Source organism: Brachyistius frenatus, unplaced genomic scaffold (assembly GCF_029030835.1).
Source record: "Brachyistius frenatus isolate BFR_SWC_R1_liver_20210118 unplaced genomic scaffold, ASM2903083v1 Contig_11, whole genome shotgun sequence".
Classification (NCBI taxonomy): Eukaryota; Metazoa; Chordata; class Actinopteri; family Embiotocidae; genus Brachyistius; species Brachyistius frenatus.
This window is the reverse complement of record NW_027210610.1, coordinates 6644383-6665313: the sequence shown is the minus strand read 5'-3', so window position 1 is coordinate 6665313 and position 20931 is coordinate 6644383. Positions and strand designations below refer to the sequence as shown.

The window sequence follows — 20931 nt, the reverse complement described above, 5'->3', positions numbered from 1 at the left end:
TGTTTGATGAGGGCTTATCCCTCAGCTGACATATTATCGTTGGACAGGCCTCTGGCTGTGCCAAATGAACAAGCTACGCAAAGGATTAGCCTCCGCACTCGTGCTAATGCAGTCAAACTGTCAGAGAGATCAAAGCCACTCACTCCAGATTAAGACCAATTAAAGTAGGTGGCCCTACACAAATTAATAGCTGGAGCACTCACCTGTTAAAAGGAGGAAAAACAGCGAGAAGCTTTGTTCTCTCTGCCGAAGTGAGAGAACGCCTGGCTTTCCTGTTGTCACTCAGTTATGGCAGGCGGTCAGCAGATTCATTTCTTTCACGAGGTTATGAAAAATTGCACGTGTTTATTACGCTGCATTTCCACCCACATGAATTCAAACCACCAGAAGTGAGCGCTTGTGTCCCGATGCTAAGGCGACAGTTGTGATTGCTGCCTTTTAATGGAGCAATTTAAAATAATTGGCACGTTTGCTTGAAGGCCACCTTCTCATTATTGGACTTTGATTTGGCTTTTGTACATTCTGGTAAATGGTGCACATACTGAGGAGAGTTTAGAGCAGCTGCCAAGTCCATTATTCCAGGTTACAGTAAGGACATCTTATTTCATCTTTATAGTTCACCTAAATCACTTTGTCACTTATCGCTAGTCGTACTGGTGTTTAGGCCCATCTATTGGCCTCCATCGCATTGGGTAATTACACAACATCCGATATCTGATGGCCTGATGCAACAACAACTAAAAAAAAAAAGAACACTTTTTTGCATGTGATATTTTGGTGAACCGGCCCTTTAGGGTTTATTCCAACCATCAGAAGTATTTCCTGCCAGCACTGAAATAGACACTCACAAAACAGATGACTTCTTGTTGAGGCTATCTCAGCACAGAAAGGGTTAGTAGCCTCAGTTATTACAGAAATGTGAACATCTGAGACTGAGGCATCTGAACCACAGCTGGTCAGATAGGCTGCGGGTCATCTGAGGGCCAATGGAGGCTCTGGTGATCAAGGCCTCTGCTCTTGACAGGGGGATGAATGATGACTGCAGAGTAAATGCCAAAACTATAAATTTCATCCCACACTGACCCAAAGCTCCTCTAAAGTTTATTTACATTTTCACATAGCATCTACCCTCGAACGTCAATGTCAAAGGATCTCGGGGCAGGATGAATTAGTGATTGCAGTGCATGTGCTCTAAAGCACACATTGCCGGGAAAGTTCATTTCGCTCCGACATGTCCGTTGTGAGCGCCGCTGAGGAGCAGACTGAAAGAATCTTTCATTAACTTGTCTTTTCTTGTTACTCGCTCTGAGTCTTGCTTTCACCGTGATCCAGCAGAGCTGAGTAGAACCGGGTGCAGCGTCAAAACTGCTCTTCAAATACAGCTTTGTCCCGTCAATTACAAACTCTAATGAGTGATTTTGGCTTCCCCCAAAAAAAAAAAAGAATCTGAAGCCAGACACATTTTTATATGTGGAAAATAAATAAATAAGCTCAGCACCCCGTGGTTAACTTTCCAATGGGCTTCGCAGAGAGCTCTGTTTGATGTGGATGCCTAGAGTCGACTGTGTTTGGACAGTCATGGGGTGGAGCTGCCAGGCTTTTAACTGCTCCAGAGAACACAACCCACCACACAGCAGCACATAGGAGTCCCTCTGTCCTGAGGCTGGACACAAACTATCAACTGAGAGAATGAGAGAGTGAACCACAGTGGGATTTATTCCTGCGCAGGACTGCAGGCTAACACAGCAGAGCGGCTACAACAGCGAGACAACCTGAAGACGTTTGTGGCGTGATTCTCGAGAAGCATTTGACCAGGGCGACACCGCGAAGCTAAAATAGATTAATATTATATCTTTTATTCAAAACTTTTCATTTCCCGAAACACTTGTCAACGCAGGTGAAGTGAGAGGGCCAACAAAAGCAGATTTTGTGAACTGAAAACAGATTTTAGGGCCGATCTGTCAAAGCAAGGAAATATATGCTAAGATATATTTTCAGAGGAGGTGGAAAGAAGTCATTGCTCCTGTTTTGTGGTGTGGGAGGTACGCAATGCCTAATTTGAGAGAGCGAACGTGCTTAAGTTATTACTTCAGGAAGGCAATCTGTCAAACGCAGGCTGTTTTGGCATGTTGCATACCGCTGCTGAGATCATAGTCAGATTCTGCTTGCAATTACCGCTGAAGGACCTTGGATGCAGGCAGGCGGCCATTAATCCTGCTTCTGGCCCTGCACACTCTGACATATCAAAATTCCCACTGTCCTCCGTGCCACGGCTCTGGGAAAAATGCAACGGCACAGCCAAACCGCACCAGAGGAGTAATTGATGCCATCATTAATGTAATTAGGTTCACTTAAGTCAGCAGTATGTTAAGACTTACTTTGTTCTGTACTGTATGGACATTTACTGGAGGAGAGGAGACCACTGAAACTTACTCTATTAACAGTTACTGGAGCTGAAGATGAAAAATGAGTCGTGATTTTTAAAGAGCACACTGGTGGTTTCTCAAGTATTCACAGCGTTTGCTCGAGTATCAGCACTGTGTCCTGCATTCAGGAATTTACTTAAAGGCAGAAGTGGGAACTTTTGAGGGAATAAATAAGACAATCTTCCATTTAAAAGAAATAAAAAGTTAAATTCACAGGCAATACGTTACCTCGGTTTGTACTTGCAGTGGCTAATGCATGCGAACTTTACTTTAATTTTGCATATATTATGCGAGTCTGATGAATCTACTCCTGGAGTTTCTTTTTAGATTTAGCTTCACAGGTTTTCTGCTGCCACACGAGATATAATTTGGAGTATCTCAAGGTGTACATTTTACTTTTTGCCTCTAAGTGTAATAAAAATGTGCATAAATAGTATAATCAGTCACTTTGGTAGGAAAACTATTCATGTCTGAATCTGAGAGCAGTGTGCAGTTTTGTAACTGGTTGCAACTGAGATAATTGCAAATACTTTTTGTATACAAAGGTGGTATTATGTCTCTGACAATTGCTCCTATGTTATGCACTGTAGTTTGTGAAGGAAGACGTAAATTTATGTGGGCCAAATAAATGTTACTAGTGAGGTACAATACAGTATTTTACAGCAGATGTGGAGGACGTTTTATATAAATAACAGAAATACCGCAAAAGTTACAAGTTAAAGTTCTGCACTTAAAATTTTACTTCAGTAAAAGTACATTAGTTTGTTGATTATATTTTGATATCAAAAATCTGAATCTGCAAAGTAACTACAACTTTAAAATAAACATAGTGTGGTAAACAGAACTTGTCTTTTAAATATAATGGCGTTAAAGCATAAAATGTAATTGCTCTAATAAAATACAAGTACCTCAAAAGTGTACTTGAGCAAAGTGTTTGAGCAAATGCACTTCAGTATGCATAGAATTACTCAAGTAGAGTATTTAGTCTGCAGCAGACCAGATTACACAACATATAGGACTGCTGAGTGTATTCCGTGGCCATCCCGCTGACATCCATATGTACAGTCACAATAGACTCCTTTAAAAACCTCTTCTGACTCTTTGTTCCCGTCACAAAACCTTCTTTTCTGCTCCACAAAGAATGCGGTTTCATCCGAGTGAAAGCAGCACAGACACGTTGAAAAGAAAAAGGGCTTCAAAGGAAGAGATTCATCATCGTGTGTCGCCCCTTCCACCCACACCGCACCTACACATCGCTGTGATCAGGTCATTTAGCTGTTTAATGTGGTATGACATCTTATCCCCACCTTAAGCATCTTAAAGCAGTGTGTTATGCATGAAGTAATTTCAGTATCAGCAAATGCCTGAGTTTCCTGAACCCTCTGATAGGTTTAGTTGGATAAAAAAAAAAAAAAGGGGAGTAAATGTGCCCGTCTACGGGGAAATGTTGACATTGCCAGAACCTATGGCCGTAGATGGCTTAAAATCAGAAACTCCAAAGAGGATGAAGTTCATTTAACAAAAACAGAAATATACTGGAAGTTCACACCGATATATTTGAAGTACTAAAGAGGATACATTTAATTTCACAAAAAGAAAAATACTTGGAGTGAACATAAAAAAAAAGAAAGAAAGCAGCTATTTGGCAAAAAAAAACCCAAAAAACAAGGAATAAACCTGTAGAAAAGGCTGGCATGTCAGAATCCAGTTGACATTTGATGAGCTGTGGCACTAAATATTTTGTCACGCGTCCAAATATCTGCATAGAGTCTCATGTTATGCCGGAGCATCTGCGTGCAATCCCAATAACTAGCATGACTCCTGTGCAGATGGTCACAGGATGTGACCACCTCATATCGCCTGTTCCCATCCATCTACCACTAAATAGCTCCTTTGACACCCTGTGCCCGCTGCTTGTCCGGGGAGCCTCACATGATCGGCACCATTTTGAGAATAACACAAAGAGGAGGAGCTGAACAGAAGTCCTTCTTTTTATTTTTTTTTAAGTGGCAAAGCATCACGCCACACGCACGATACACCCCAACAAGAACTTTTGACCCGTTTGTGGCAGGACACGAGTCACGAGTTAGTCCTCTTGATATGACTCCTTTGAAACCTTAATGTCCAACTGCCCTTCTTCATGGCCCCCGCTCAATAGCCAAATCAGATTTATAACTACTGTCAAAGGCGGGGATGACAGATAAATTAATCATCCCTTCACGAGTTTACATCTTGGGCATCTGGACTGCTGATCTTGCCCTAACAAGCGCAGAGGTCTTGGTGAGCTGTCTTTTAATGTTGATGTGTTCATGGCTGGAGATGAATGGCTCTGTCATAGGAATCTATTTATACAGCAGTTATATGGCAGCGCCACCAGATCCAGGACATAGCACTTCCCTGAGACAAGCAACAGCATCTGTTACAGGAAGTCAGCAAATGACACTTTCTCTGGGTTTGGAGCACTGCTCAGTGTAATGTGTGTCTCTTACTGTCAGGTAAAATAAAAAAAAAAAAATGACATTGGAAGAAATGCTGTAAATAGGTCCTTTTCTTTGACAAACAAAACAAAAGGAGGACGCACTCAGAGAATGCACATTTCCATTGTTTTTAGTTAAAGAAAATGTTTAGAAATGTTTTGAATAAGGTGCACATGGTATATAAAACTGCAACAAAGTAGTCAAAATGAATAGTTGTAGAAATTCATACCAGTTGGCTGATGAGTGCCATGGTTTTTATTATGGTCTGGGAATATTATCAATTTGTCCAGGGATGCGCCGTGTTTCATTCAGATTGGTTGACGTTGTGTGCATTGGTTTTTTTTTAACTATAGAATTCAGACCATTTTCTTTCACCTCACAGATGAATCCAGCGTGGACTTCAGAAAACCCAATGTAAACTTGGATATTATAACTTTCAGCCCCAAACCCGCTGGTTCCAACTGCAGACATTGATTTTAAAGTATGTGTTCAACAACGGAGCTCTAACATTACAGATTGTTGGGAGAGAAAAAAAACTTCACAAATTCTCAAGTCGAAGCCAAACAGTGTGAATACACGAGTGAATCAACTTCTCAAAAAGTTGTTTTTTTTTAGTGGAGAAAATAGGAAGCTGCGCAAATGCTAATGCTAAATGATAGGTGAGCGGGACTGACGGATAGGAAGATCGTTCCTGAATGGCTTGTACTGGAATAGATCGGTGGGAGGTACGGAGCTCTGCCTGTGATTGGTTGTTATTATGTGGGAGGGTTAAGGTTAGGCTCAGGAGTAGGATTAGGGTGAGGGAAAGGGACCAGTTGATTGACAACCAATCACAGCAGCATACAGTTTAGGGTGTGGGTCCCTCCGGCTGATCTAATCTAGCATCAACCTTTGGAAATGAGAACATTAACTTTATCTTCTCCCGAGCTTTTCCATAACCTTGCTATTAACGAGAATAAAACATGTAACCATGGTAACCACACACTGAAGCTGTAGCTTCAGTGCTTTTAAGATATGATGATAAAAAATGCACAAATCTGACTAAAATGTTACTGACAAAAGCTGAAAATTAAAAAAAAAAAAAAAAAAGTCCAGTTTGACTTTAACTAAAACCCATTTCAGTCATAAGTCTAAAAACTAAATTACCATCAGGAGCCAAACTGAACACTGCTGTTGAAGCTTGTCCACAGGAACCCAAAGAAACAAACAAGGTTGAGATCCGGAAACGCAGCATTCAGCCAAAGAAACTGAGAGCAGCAGACAAAAGACGCATCAGGCTGACGATGTTCAGCAGCTCAGAACAGGCAGAAGCCACATTATCTGCTACCATTAAGATAAATGTCAAAAACACTCCCTGCAGTTGGAGATGAACATGTTACTATGAAACATTTTGCAGAGAATGGCAGTGCAGCGTTATTACAAAAACAGCTGAAAGACAGGACCACCGGGACGGCAGAACTCAAGCTTGTCATTGTCAGCCCACCCTCCTCAGTACCTACCACACCTCCTCACCCCCATCACATGAATCCCAGTCACCACCCTCCGCTGCCTCCGCAACAAAAGATGCTTTCAGGTCATGCTCCTCTTCTTTGTGTCCACCACAGCGCGTGAACACGACCACTCGAGACAAGGACGACTTAAGAGGAGCTTATAATAGAAGGGCGCCCATCATAAAAGAAAACACATGCCATTATTGAAGAACCATTATAGTGATGTTCAAATAAATCAGCTTTGGAAGCGTGTAATATTGTTAGTAATTTATACAGGTCTTAAAATTTAAATAATGCTACTTCCCTCATCAAACCGCGTGACGGACTTTATTGATGATAATATGCCTGAGCTTTAAGCTGCACCCCTTTTTATATTCATCGCCCCAAGAATCCTCTGTGGGGGTTTAAAACTTCAAACAGTTCCTCATGAAAAAGTCAGAAGGTGTCAGACATGTGTTCCCCTCCTCCTCCTCCTCCTCCTCCTCCTCCCCCTACCCCGCTGGCTTGCCAACACCAAAGGCCAGAATTGATTTTGTGTGAAGCAGGACCAGCTCTACCCCCATCAGGGATCACCTACCTTATCCCCGACTGTGTCTCTAACACAGCAATAACAATTAGGATAAAACAGCAGAAAAAAAACAGCACGGTGCTTTTGGTTTTCCGACTAACCGCGTATCGCATAGTTTCAAAAACTGCAAAGGGTGTTTTGTGCGCCGTGAATTCCTGTCAGAACATCTGAAGGAAGTTAAATTGTCGCGGTTAATTTCTTTTTGCTCTAATTCCATGTGGATGATCCTTGTGTATGAGCTAATAAAGTGAGGTTTATGGAAGATTCGGGGCAGATTATTGGAGGTAAGAGCACTGTCCTGCGCCTCAGAGGGGCTTGAAAGTTAGTCTGGCTGTAAATAAAAAAAGATGCAGTATGAAAGGTCATACAAGAGCCAACAGAGATAAAAGTCTGAGGCGGCTTTCGTGTACTGTGATCCGTTTACGATCCCCTTTAAATTAAACATTCCTTCCTGTTTGTCTGCATGTGCTCATCCTGGCAGGCGTGGGCAACATGGAGCAGGTAAATGTCTGATTTTCATCTGTGATCTTTGTGTTTTTGGACTTTTAGAGATGTCCCTAATCTGTGGTAATTCATGCACTGTAGGATTTTCAATATTGATCTGATTCGACTTGGAAGCCCTTTTTTTTTTTTTTTTTTTTTTTTTAATAAAATACATTTGTCATTGCAGAAAAAGCACAGTTGTAACTAATTATACTGTGTTACTGACCATATTTATTATGGCTCAGTTCGTATGAGTCCAAGTAAGCCAACTCAGTCAGCCAGCATATTCAATAACTGGAACAACTGAATAGACTGCGGCCAACATGAATGACTTGCATTTGTTCTTTACCTGTTTTGACGTGTTAAATACCAACGAATATTTCCAGTTTATTACAACCTTTTCTCTCTCTTAGTCTTTGTTTTGACAAAAAATCTCTTTAATGCTGTACAGATTAAAGTGTTTGCTGAGATTTGGGTACACGATACCGGTTAAGGCCTGGTAGGGAGCTCTGTCGCATGTCTCCCTTTCCTGCTACCTCCTTTGTGAATTAAAACTTTAGTTTTTAGTGGCATTCTTATTAATAATGATAGAAATGTTGGACAAAACTATAAAAAAATATGGCCAATTTGTAATTAAGGCAGAATTATCCTTTAATGTGATTGCGTTTGCCAGGTATTATCAATATCAGCACCAGCAGTCCTCAGCAATGTGTGAGTGACTCATACAGTACTTTATTGAAAGGACACCACCCAGCCCATAAACACATTACAAAATCAAAGCTGAAAAATAAAATCCTAATGGCAAACTAATATTTAATGGTGTGTTTAAGTGCTAGGACAACAGTTTATGCACTTTAATAAAGCATCCATAAAATCCACAGTTTACTGCAGCTGACTTCAGACAGTAAGCGTTAATGCATGTTAATACATTTGACAGACGTCATTTTCCTACTACCTACTGTAGGTGTGTGTCGTTTATGTCACTAAATGCTTTAATAAAAGCACCTGTGAAGCAGAAGGGGAGCATATGAAAAGACAAGACCGGGTTGGAAAACTAGCAGCCATGAATGTGTTTTAGGAGCCTGGCGTCTATGTGTGAGACACGACTTCCTTATTTTTAACAGTGGGCCCTTCAACTACTGGCTCCATGTCAACCTCCCGTTCTAATAGACAGCCACAAAGCTGACAGGCCGTAAATCAGAGGAGCTATAGAAAGCCATTAGTCCAGGGATACACAATAAAAAAGCAGTAATGGGTCTCATAAAGCCTGCAACACCACAGCAGACATTCTGATTCTGTCTATTAAGGGCTGCAAGGAGCCTCGGATGAGTGAAAATAAGGAAGCCATTTTTCTTTTGTGCATTGTTGCCTGGGGTCTCGGGCTCATGATCAATGTACAGTAAGATGCACTGCGCTGAGAGCTATTTATTTGCACTGTACTCCAGCTGAGTGAATATTAGAGGAGAACATTGTGATTATGAAGTGGTTCTATTGAGTTCCGTGTACCAGACGCCTCATTGATTTACTGTGAGCTGGTTATAAATGCCAGATGCGCTCAGAGTGCTGGTTATAGTACCAAGAACAATAGGTTACATTGGTTTGTGTGACGAGTCAAATCTGCTCCTCAACTTACAAACAAATATATGTTCTTACTAGTGGTGTTTAGCCAGAAATCTGACAGCTAATGTTATCTGTCTTTTCTAAATTTCTGCCTCCACCACTGTACAAAGGAGGTGGGTGGAGCTTAATGTGGAGCCTTCACAGCACTAAAACTGGAGTCTGCACAATGCTAGCAGCTCTTTTAGACTGTACTTTGAGCTATAGTAAATGTCGACATACTCACAACGTCACTGCTAACATGGTGATGCAAAGCCGGTATATTGTTTACCATGTCCAGCATGTTAGCGTGGTAACATTTGCTGATTGTTAGATAACGCAAAGTACAATTAACCTCGATGGGAATATCATTTGTTGTTAAGGTATTTGGTAATTTGGTATAGCCTGGTCCCGCTTGTTGCTCACAGCGTCATTCTTCGCTGTGATTATAGTCTGGAAACCCTGTTCGCACTGAGGTTTGCTGAGACACTCTGAAGTTCGGGTGGCTAAACGCGACAACCTTGAAGTGGTTCCAACAATGGTGGCGGTGGCTAAGTTTCACAACACAACACTCCACTGAGATTACATTCATTTTCTTCAAATTCAATTTTCTTCCAATGCTTTCAGCACCACATACATTTCTAGCAGCAGTCACAGGCTAAGACTTCAAAACCTGAGCATACGCGATCAAAACTATATACATCGCTAGGCAACGATAAAGATTTTGTCTTCCGGTGAAATGTCACAAACAAATACAATGTTGAGGAACAACATGGCAAATTTTGGTCTGCAGATCTGAAATGTGCTGCATATGAAGGCCGCAGGCTCATGATAGCGCTCTATGTTTGACATAAGAAATCTAATTTACCGGAGAGAATCTTCTTGAAACCGTGCCAACCTGCTTTAGCTATTCAAAGACCACATGCCAGATGTCGAAATAATTTCACCAAATCAAGCAAAATTCCTCCTCTCAAAAGATAAGAAAGTCCTCTGAGTGACATTTCAACAGGCTGCTCTTAACTTACAGCGAGACTGAACTCGCCTGAAGACAATGACAAGCTCCTCTCTGTCTGATGTCACTTCCCATTTCCAGGCCGACTGCTATCTGCTACTGGCTTCTGCCAATAATAGCTCATCAAAACAACACAACCCTTCTTGGCACCAAAATAAAGGCTGCGGTCCACGTCTGTGTCACTCAGTTGTCAATTAAGACTCCTCTTCACACTGACACTTGTGACTTAAAAGAAACAGTCGAGAATGTGATGAATTTGAGCCGACAGATGAGAAGGCAGTACGCTGCGTTGCAGTACCATAATGCGCTTGAGATATGGATAACAACTGACACCACTGGCAGGTCTTATGAAGTTTGATTTCATTTGTCAGGCCTCTTCTACTTTGTCTCTTAGCTCGCTTGCTCCCTCACTTTTCAATCATCGCGGTAATAGCTCATTCTGATAGCCCGAAGACACTCACACTCTCCTCCATTTAAAATGCAAAGGCATAAATATAGTAGGTGCTGCTATGGGCTACACATCAAGGTGGCGTTTGTCGTAGCCCATGTCTTAAATTCATACGCGTGACTGCATGGAATATGTGGAAAAAGAAGCAGACTCAACCTGGATTCTGGATGCCCGCGGGGTGTCCTGAGCTCTGAAATTCATATAATTTCGAAACATTGAAAATACATCCAAATGAACACATATCACATAAACCACAAATGACAGAGAAATAATCATCAACCTCAGTATTTGATCACTAAGTAGACAAATGGAGCGGTAAGTGTCCAAGCCTGTCTCAGCGAATACCTCGCATGCTTGTCTCCAGCCGACCACATGACGCTAATTCCTGACTGAAGCGCTCCTCCCGTGTATCCCTAATCCTGCCTGTGAAATGTGACAAGATCATTCTTTAGGCCTACTTTAGTCTGAATAATCTGCCCATCACAGACATTCATCCCGACCTGCACAGGGCTTCCAGCATCATAACATGCTACCTGTACGTTTTCACCCGGACTTAGGCTCCATAAATTAAATCTAGACGAGGGAAAGTGAGGGATCAGCATCGAGTGTTGGATGGGTGTCGATGTGGAGAATGTTGATTTTACACAGACTGCTTCACAAACAGATGCACAGTGTGTGGCGTCTTCAACATCCAGCACTCGCAGACAGAAAGTGGGTGAACGGTCGTGCCGCAAATAGTCGATTAAATAAACAACAGGAAGTGTTCCTATTTGGTTTAAACGATCCAAAATACCAAATATAGGCTTTGTTGCATGCATCTCTGTTTTATATCCAAACAAAGTGAATATCTTGGTGTTCGGAACTGGTGATCAGACCAAACAAGAAAGTTTAAGACAACCCACTGGACTCTGGGACATTTTTTTTTTTTTTTAATTTTCAGCATTTTATGACAAACAACTCATTCGTTAATTAAAGAAATCCTCAACAGATTTCATCAAAATAATTGCTAGTTGCAACGCTAGTGGTAATCAACATGAGCAAAACCAGAGTGATCGCGCTTGCTTGTTTTCCGAAAGCTAACAGACGTGTAGCGTTCAGCCGGTCTTACAGGAGCTTCTTGAAGTTTCCACAAAGTTCTGCAGCGGTAATATGGCAGCTGTCAGCTTGAATTGAGCGACCGGTTCCAGTGCTAACAGGGAGGTGAGGTGAAGCTAAATCTTCTCTACAGCATGACTACAAGCCGCCAGGATCCTCACCTACCTGATGGCAAGTGGACGACAGCATATAATCTCCACAGGCTTTACTTTCTACTCCTGACCAGCTTTAACTAATTGAGAAGACAAAGTGAAAAAGACCCTTCACCGCCGCGATCTTGGCTGCACCTCAACTTTTCTAACTCTCTCCGTCATGCTGCGCGCCCGTCGTCTGACTTCCGGCGAGATACTGTAAGTTCTTCGTGTCAGCTCCAAGATGAGCTCTTGCAAATGAAGTCAGGTCCATAGTATTTAACACAGACGGGGAGGGGGAGTAAAGGGGAATGGGTATGACTTCTAAGTATCTGAAATGTCCTGTCTTAAACACATAATATCTGTACTACTTCCTGACGGATCGCCTATAACCTCTTATTTGGTGCCAGCTTCTGTGGGGCCTTTTTACCCTCTCCGGGCGCAGAAGAAAAGCAGTCTATTTTCTTGTCATATTTGACTGAAAGGGGACTCTCAACTTGGAGTCTAATTTCCTGCACTTTAAAGACAGTCCACATGCAAGGTGCATTACCATGCTATCAAGGTGATGGGAGCAATTTCAAACTGTCAGTCAGTCATGGAAATACCAGAGAGACTTAATGTCTAGTGCAACCTGTCAAAGGCTCCTGTGAAGTGGTAGAGAGCATAATCTGAGTTTTATTCACTCAGCACCATTTACTTGTCAGTGTAGCTCTCTGTTTCACTCTAGATGGTAGTTCATAATGAGATGGGAATATAATATATATATATATATATATATATATATATATATATAAATATGTAGAGAGAGAGCGAGCGAGCGAGCCTTAAATAAAGAGGTCAAACTGTGGCAGGTTTTAAAAGTGTGCATCAGGAAAAAAAAAAAAAAAGACAGAACAGAAGATAGTTATAATATAAATACCATAGTGTCAGCTGAAGTATGAAACTGCCGCATCTCATGATCCCACAGTTCTTGCTTCACAGACAGCAGTTAGTTAAGGCTGTTAATTTCCCGATAGACGCACCACTGTGGGTGACACACTGGGGCTGTACTTAACCATTATTAATGTGACAGGCCTCAGTGCAAAGCAAATCAATTAAACAGGAGCAATCACCATAGTCTGGATAACGGCCTTTTAAGAATGTTTTTCATGTGACAAGGAGGTCCTCGATCCAGGCCTCTGCACCGGGACCTGACAGGTCAAGAAAGCGGCATGAAACAATAGCACCTTCTAACCATCATCTCCCCTTTTTACCTGTCAGATCCAGTCGGCCTGTCTGGCTGCTGACGTGGCACGCCCTGCGCCAGCTGCCACGAGGTGAATTTTCATGTCACGTCGAGGGAATTTCTTATTCCATTTGCTCGACATTATAATGCTGCATTTATCGACCATATCTTTTTTTGAAGGCTATACGTCAAGGGCTCTTGCATCCGAGTTTTGTTCGCTTTTCAAAAGATACAGGTCCTCTGTAATGACTTTAATGTGCAAGTATAAAGAGAGCTGAATATAAAGACTGAAGAAAGGACTTACCTTCTTGATGTTTGGATAAATCTTCCACTGCAACCCGCGAACTCCAAAGTGTCTGAAAAGGTGTGTGTGTGTGTGGGGGGGGGGGGGGACACAGATTTCACATAAACATTACTTTTATACTTCATAGACTTTAGCATCATTCAATAAAACAAACGCTTACAAAGTTTCATTAAAAACAGACTGAAATTATACTATTATGCATGTGTTTGTCTGCTCAACCATGCAGTGCAGACTAACCATGAGACTGCAGAGCTGAATTATACAATACACATTATACAATTATACATTATACAGCACGGTCATAATAGAAGCTCCTGTGGCAGTAACTTTCATTGCAATTACTTTCAATTTTTAATCACCTCCAATGAGACATTGCAGAGTTGTCTCTGATACACATTCAAGGCACCGTTTCAGCACAGAAAACCACTGCAAGAACATTGAATCCAGTATAAAAGTGAAACGAAGTCAAAAATTGCTACAAGCAGGATAGAGGAAAATGTCAGCACCAATTTACCTCATTTTGATTTAATATAATCCCTGAATAAAATCAAAGAAAAGACTTCCAGAAGCAAAAATATAACTTTGGCCTTTAAAGAACTGAATTAAGAGTCTGAAAACGATTTTTAGTTTTTGCCAGCCGGTATAGTTTTCACAGTTTGCCAAGTGTCTTGTTTATCTATTTGCGTTTTCTTGGGCCAAGGACAAGGATAAAGATAAGAAAATACTATACAGTGGCCAGGAGTACAACTCTGAACAAGGAAAGAAAAAGTTTTTTTTTTTTTAGGATCAATAACAAACGTGTGAAATGAACGCATTTTTTATGAACAAAGAAATCTAACTTTAGGGGATAAATGTGTTTTGGATTTCGACTGTAAAATGCATGAGCAAAATGCAGTGAATTTTACTCAGTTTGCCCCTTTATTTACAAAAGTTTGAGTTCTGACTTCTCTTTAGTGAATTCATGATGAAATGTGAACTTAAAAAGGGACTTTTGCTGGAAAAAAAAAAAAAGAAAAGAATTAACCCTTTAAAAAATACATATCAATCCTACATATTTAATCATAAAGCCGAGATACAGGCTTTCTTTCTGTATAATCACCGACGAGGTGCCAACGCTGTTTGTAGCTTGTGTTTGCATGGACTCTGGGTGATTCATAAACGTGTCCTTGTGTGAAATACTAGCGGGAGATTTCAAGCTTTCTGTTTAAAAGTAATGAATAACGGCGACGAAAAAAAAAAAAAAAAAAAAAAAGTGCAGCCATTTAAGGATAAAGCCGAGAATTTGGTGTGTGCTTCTGCGAGCCATCCATCACGTCCACAATAAAGGAGTTTTTGCCTGACGGTCGAAATTTATGGTCGCCCTTCTCTGCCCTAATAACTCAAAGCGCTGTGTCAGAGCCTGACAGCCGTTGCCGAAAACAGCACCCCTGTTATCAATCAAAAAACACTTGCATATGTTTAACTTTCGCCTGATCAGCAAGACATTTATAGGCTATTGAGTAATAAGATAAGTGGGTCTATTTCGATGGGAAGAAATGTGGAAGCCTTAATGATTAATGGCAGCCACAAGAGAGTTTTTTAAGCGCTCTTGGAATAAAAAAAAAAAAAAAGGGGGGAATTTTTGGCAAGAATGTGGCGGAAATGTGGGGTGTATTTTTAATTTCCCGAGACAAAAAGCACTTGAAAAATGGCACGCGAATAAATGGATGTCTGTAGACGACTTGAAATCAGAATTCGAGCTTATCTCCACTTAAACAAATTGAAGCTGTGGGTTTTTTTTTGCGGACTTAAACAGGCTTGTGATGGACGGGTGAGGAGAGAGAAACATCACTTCTTCTGTGCACTTCTCATGGATTGACTTTACAGTAGTTGACCTAAATCTGACTGCGAAGAGGCAAAAAAAAAAAAAAAGCTGCAGACAGCTGACAGATAGCTGGCGCGCAGGACAGAGAACTGACAGATGACAGTCTGTGTGAGTGAGAGGAGAAAGTTGCAGAAAACGTAAAACATGGCGATGGATATCGATGCACGTTGGAGGGAATTGAGAAGCCCCTCACGTGGTTATTTTACCTGTTTGTTTTTTTTAAGCCAAAAGGTATTCACTACTGAGTCACTATGGTGCAAACTTCTTGCAAGGAACGAGCACTCGGCTTGCCCTGAACTGTTATTTTCTAATTGGAGTCTAGTTATCCATAGACTATTAGCTAAAAAAAAAAAAAAAAAAAAATCATCCAGCACAGTGTGAAGGTAAAAATCTTCTGGCCAGAGGTGGTCAATACTCTTCACTCTTACAATACAAACCTTTTGGGGAAATTATGTTCACCGTAAAACTTAATGAATCGTGTTAATTAAATGTAACTTCGGAATGACTTTACGTGGCTTCGGTCATTTTAATCCGCTGTTTATCCTGGTCAAACTAACCTACCCCAAAACCACACAGGACGCAGGGCGAGCGCATGCGTCAAAGCGCCAATTACGCAAGGACGCATAGCCTATAAAGTCTCAAAATTAAAAGCGCTCGGAGTGAGTGAAATATGAAATAGACACCCGTGTGAGCAGGAACCATCGCATTACCTCGACCCCTCCGATCGCATCGGGATCTCTTCTTTTTGATTGGTAGCCGGCAGAGGCAGTGATTTGCGGACTTATTCAGATGCTGCTCGAGGAGGCGGAGTGATCCCTCCTGCCCACGATCCACGTAAACCGAGTCCGCTGTCGGACCCACAGCCACACTGTCAGAGCGACGCCAGGGATGAAGCAGCGAGGCTGTAATACGCACGGATTCTGCTCACACACTCCGCGTCTCTATTGAGGATTTAACATTGTTTTCTTTTATTTCTGACAAAGGCTTTAATCACCGGACGTTTCTGTGTGTTGGCTCTCTTTACCCTACACATGTATTTTTCAACCATTTATACGAGAATTGGGTCATGATTACATCGCCCACGGTCTCTGTCCTGAGAAATAGCACGAATCCAGCGTGGGAGAGAGGCTCCTCGGGGGAGAAGGGAGCAGTGAAGATCAGCCAACTGTCCATCTACAACTTCGTCTCTCCTGCAGACCCTTCTCGCCAAGCTAGTCGTCTCCCCATAAAGGTTTTGAAAATGCTTACGGCTCGGGCAGGACACATTTTACACCCGGAGTACCTTCAGCCTTTACCGTCCACTCCTATCAGTCCCATTGAGGTAAGCACTACAACGATTGTGCATTTGCGCACACGGCCATGAATAAAATGTTGGTCAATATTATCCGTTAGAGTAAAAGATGGGCAAGAATACGCTCCAAATGTCAATTCTGGACTTGATTTCCCGGTTGGGTTCAGAATGTTTTTTTTTTTTGTATTATTAGAATAAACTACGTTTTCTGATTTGGACTCACCAAAAATATCAATGACCTTTTTGTGTTCAAATTGATGTCCATGTTTTGAATGTAATTTTGAACGTGTGGCAGTACCATCCAATCTTATCGCCATGTATATCAGCTGTGTGTGCGCGCTTCCCATTAACGTGCCTATTATGCCGAGTTGTTTCGAGTTTCATCACGAGATAAGTTTATGCGCAGTGCGTAAAATACGCGGTGTGCGATTTACCACACAATATCACATGTACATGAGTTGTTGTTTTTTTATTAATCTCATTAATTTTGGTGTTTTCTTATTTCTCAGCTGGATGCCAAGAAGAGTCCGCTGGCTCTTTTGGCCCAAACGTGCTCTCAAATCGGAAAACCGGACCCGCCGTCCTCCTCCAAGCTGTCCTCCGTAACCTCCAATGGATCTAGTGACAAGGAGGCCAAATCCGGACCGCTGAAAATGAGCGACATCGGAGCCGACGACAAATCTAGCTTCAAACCTTACTCGAAATCGTCAGAGAAGAAGGACTCGAGCAGCAGCCTCAGTGGAGATAAAACCAGTTTCCGAGTGCCTAGCGCCACCTGTCAGCCGTTCACCCCTAGGACAGGCAGCCCCAGCTCCTGCACCTCGGTCTCTCCCCTACCGTCTGAAGGCAAAGCGGGGGAAAAAGAGGAAAAAAAGGAGTCCGACAGCAATAAAAGCAGTACGACAGAAAGTAGTGGCGGCCATAGAATAAGTGGAATTACCTCTGATGGCAACCACCAGCAGGAAAACACATCTGGATCCAAGACTGTTACATCAGACTCAACATCTGTAACTTCATCATCTTCCTCTGTCCTCGGCTCTGGACTGGTGGCCCCCGTCTCCCCCTATAAGCCCGGTCACACCGTTTTCCCCCTGCCACCTGCTGGTATTTCCTATCCTGGAAGTTTAGCGGGTGCATATGCAGGTTACCCGCAGCCGTTCCTCCCTCACGGAATGACCCTTGACCCCACCAAATCCAGCAGCCAGCTTTTAAGCGCACAGTTCGCTGCTGCCAGCTCACTGGGATGCAGTAAAGCAGGAACGAGTCCCTTAGCTGGAGCGTCCCCGCCGTCTCTAATGTCTGCCAGTCTGTGTCGAGACCCCTACTGCCTGAGCTACCACTGCACAAGCCATTTGTCCGGTGCCTCCGGCGCTAACTGCGTGCATGACTCTGCGGCTGCTGCCGCCTCGGCGCTCAAGTCTGGATACCAGCTCATGTACCCGACGCACCCGTTACACGGCGTGCACACCTCGGCCCCGTCTTTCAGCGGACATCCCTTATATCCTTACGGGTTTATATTGCCCAATGACCCCCTGCCGCACGTGTGCAACTGGGTGTCTGCTAACGGACCGTGCGACAAGCGCTTTTCCTCCTCCGAGGAGCTCCTCAGCCACTTGCGGACTCACACGGCCTTTGCCGGTACGGAGAAGTTGATATCCGGGTACCCGGGGTCAACGTCTCTCGCCAACGCCGCTGCCGCCGCTGCCATGGCTTGTCACATGCATATGCCTCCAAACGGCAGCCCGGGAAGCCCCGGCACGCTGGCCCTCAGGGGCCCACATCACCCCCTCGGACTCAGCAGCCGCTATCACCCGTATTCAAAGAGCCCCCTGCCCACTCCCGGGGCACCGGTGCCCGTGCCAGCGGCCACCGGGCCATACTACTCCCCTTACGCGTTGTATGGACAAAGACTGACGACAGCCTCAGCCTTAGGATACCAGTAGAGACAAAGAATTATACGTTTATAAAGGAGATTTAGGCCCAATGAGTTTTATATTGTACTTCATGCAGGGACTGGATCCATGTGGGGATCAGTGTATTTATTTGCGATAGCTTCAAGCGTGATTAAAATAAAAAATAATTATAATATACATTTCAAAAGCCTCAATGTGCATTATTTTACACAGAAGACAATACTGGTTTTATGTGATGTGCATCAAAAAGGTATTTTGGAGGAGATTTAAATGGGAGTTATTTTTTATTTGATTTTTTTTTAAAGTAATATGGATTTGAATTATTTTTTTTTGCTGAATCAAATATTAGTCTTTGACTGTGAAAGCAAAAGTTATTTTAATTGCTCCTCACTCAGACAGATCAGAGGGCCGCTTGTGCTGAGTGTTTTGACAGAGTGATGGACTGGAAAATCAATCAGAGCAGCTTCTTCAGAATTGGCATTGATTTATTTTGTGGTGAGCAAAACGTTTCATGAAGCCCGCTTTTACCTGGATGGCATTTTAAAGCTTCTTTCAGCTTTTTCAAGAGCGACTACTTTAAAAACTAAAATTATTATTATGCACGAAATGAGTTACAAGTGGGTCAAATCTGGTCAAAATCTTTAAGTTTCAATAAGAGCAATTTATCACTTTTTTTAGTTTATCTTTTTTATATTTGTTTTTAGGTGTTAGTGTGGCTTTGAAATGGGATCGCAAAAGCGCACTGGGTATTTTTTAAATTAAATATTGATTACAAATTTATTTAATTGATCTATATTTTATTTCTGGATGGTAAACATAAATGTAAAGAGTATATTTGATTTTATTGTAGAAATCCAGTCTTTCATTCATAAATGTGATTTTGGGGTTTGGTGTTGCCATGAGGCTGACAGTGGGGATTGTAAAGGGTCCACAGATGGAATATCAATAATTTCACAAAATATTATAAAACACAAAATATCCTGAATCAGCACGACTTCTTTAAGCATGGTTTCGTTAAATGAATTCATGGTGACAAGCTAAAACCTCTTAACATAGCAATGTAGCTACAGTATTTACAGTGTGTGTGTGTGTGTGTGTGTGTGTGTGTGTGTGTGTGTGTGTGTGTGTGTGTGTGTGTGTGTGTGTGTGTGTGTGTGTGTGTTCAGATGCAAAATCTCGTGGGCTCATCCAAACATGCTAAATCTTCCCAATCAGGACCTCATGGATTATCGCGCTATTAAAAAAAGACAAATGAGCTACCGATATCAACGAGGAGCACGCTAAACAAAGATTTATGATGACACCAGACGTGGGACGTTTGCCACAGCTCCCGTGATCGCTGTAATGAAGCCATGAAGCAGAGAGCATGAAATAAAGCGAGGCCCAGACTATTTAATCAGCCCCTTAAAACAAATCAACTAAATCAAGCCAACAGTGTCATTATCCATCCTCACTAAATCAGGCTGTTCTCCAGCAATAAAACCACCACCATTAACGGTCAGATGTCATATTCATCAAACCCACCCATCCTTCACGTAGACGAGTCCTAAACATAGCGCAGTGATAGATGGCAATAAGGCCGCTAACCCACAATTCAGCGCTGCAAGCAGTCAGCCATGAAGCCAGCGTGGATTAAGTGAGATGCATCTCTTTCCATTTAAAAACAGCACATTAATACGAGGTGAACAGTTTATTGTTTAATTGATGTGACACATCAGTATAAATTCACGCATCCTCTCATGTACAAGCAGAACAAGGCTATTCAGATTCAGATTATTCAGAACGTTTCATTTTACGGTATCAGATAAGTTCCTTTTGAATTTAAGGATGGACGTAGAAGTCTGTGGACTGCAGCAGAGCACCTGTTACATCTTCTGAAAATGAATATTTCCTGAACAAGACTTGGACTCTATAATGTTTGTTTCTTACGTGAATTCTAAATAAAAATCTTTTTCTAATTGTTCAAAGTATGTTATTAAGTGAGGGATTCATATATTAATAAGATTTGCTTGTTTACTGTTGTTTTTTTGGTTTTTTTTTTTTAACAGGAGGTCAAAATCAAGAGTTTTTGTCAAGAGAGAGACGTGACAAATTACAAACAAAACAAAAAAAAAACAACAACAACAAAAAATTACCACCCGAGTCAGCATCATGAACCAGCCAATAGGTTCAAGCACAGACAGAAATTCAAGCTACTGCAAATTATTAAAATTACCAATAAGGAAAACCTGAAAGTTCCTCAGATAAATAAAGTATCTCTGTAACACATTAACCCTGTCTATTATTTACAAGAAGCATAAACACACTGACTGAATCTTTATAAAGTGCTGTAACTATAGTCTACTATACGCACAGAGATATATATACACGTTTAATACGCTATTTCACTGTAACTAAGTCAAACATGTATAGACAAACACTGAAGGACAATATAGTTAAATATGTCTTCGTGGGAAGAAGCCCTTGAAAATTTGTCCTTCCATCTACGTACAATAAGATTTTGTGTTTTAAACCATATATTACTTGTTTACATACTACTCAAATAAATAGGGAGTTAAAGTAAAGTGAACTGCTGCAGTGTCTCTAAAGTTACGATGTTAAGATGTTT

The 20931-nt window shown here is 41.8% G+C and overlaps 1 protein-coding gene across 1 annotated transcript; it reads left to right on the top strand.

The window, feature by feature from the left end:
- The first annotated feature begins 15825 nt into the window (after positions 1-15825).
- LOC138617118 (zinc finger protein 503-like) lies at positions 15826-19111 on the top strand. Its single transcript, XM_069691839.1, has 2 exons — positions 15826-16440; positions 16920-19111. The coding sequence occupies exons 1-2, from the start codon at positions 16186-16188 to the stop codon at positions 18351-18353; spliced, it is 1689 nt and encodes a 562-aa protein (XP_069547940.1). The 5' UTR covers positions 15826-16185; the 3' UTR covers positions 18354-19111.
- Positions 19112-20931: the final 1820 nt, after the last annotated feature.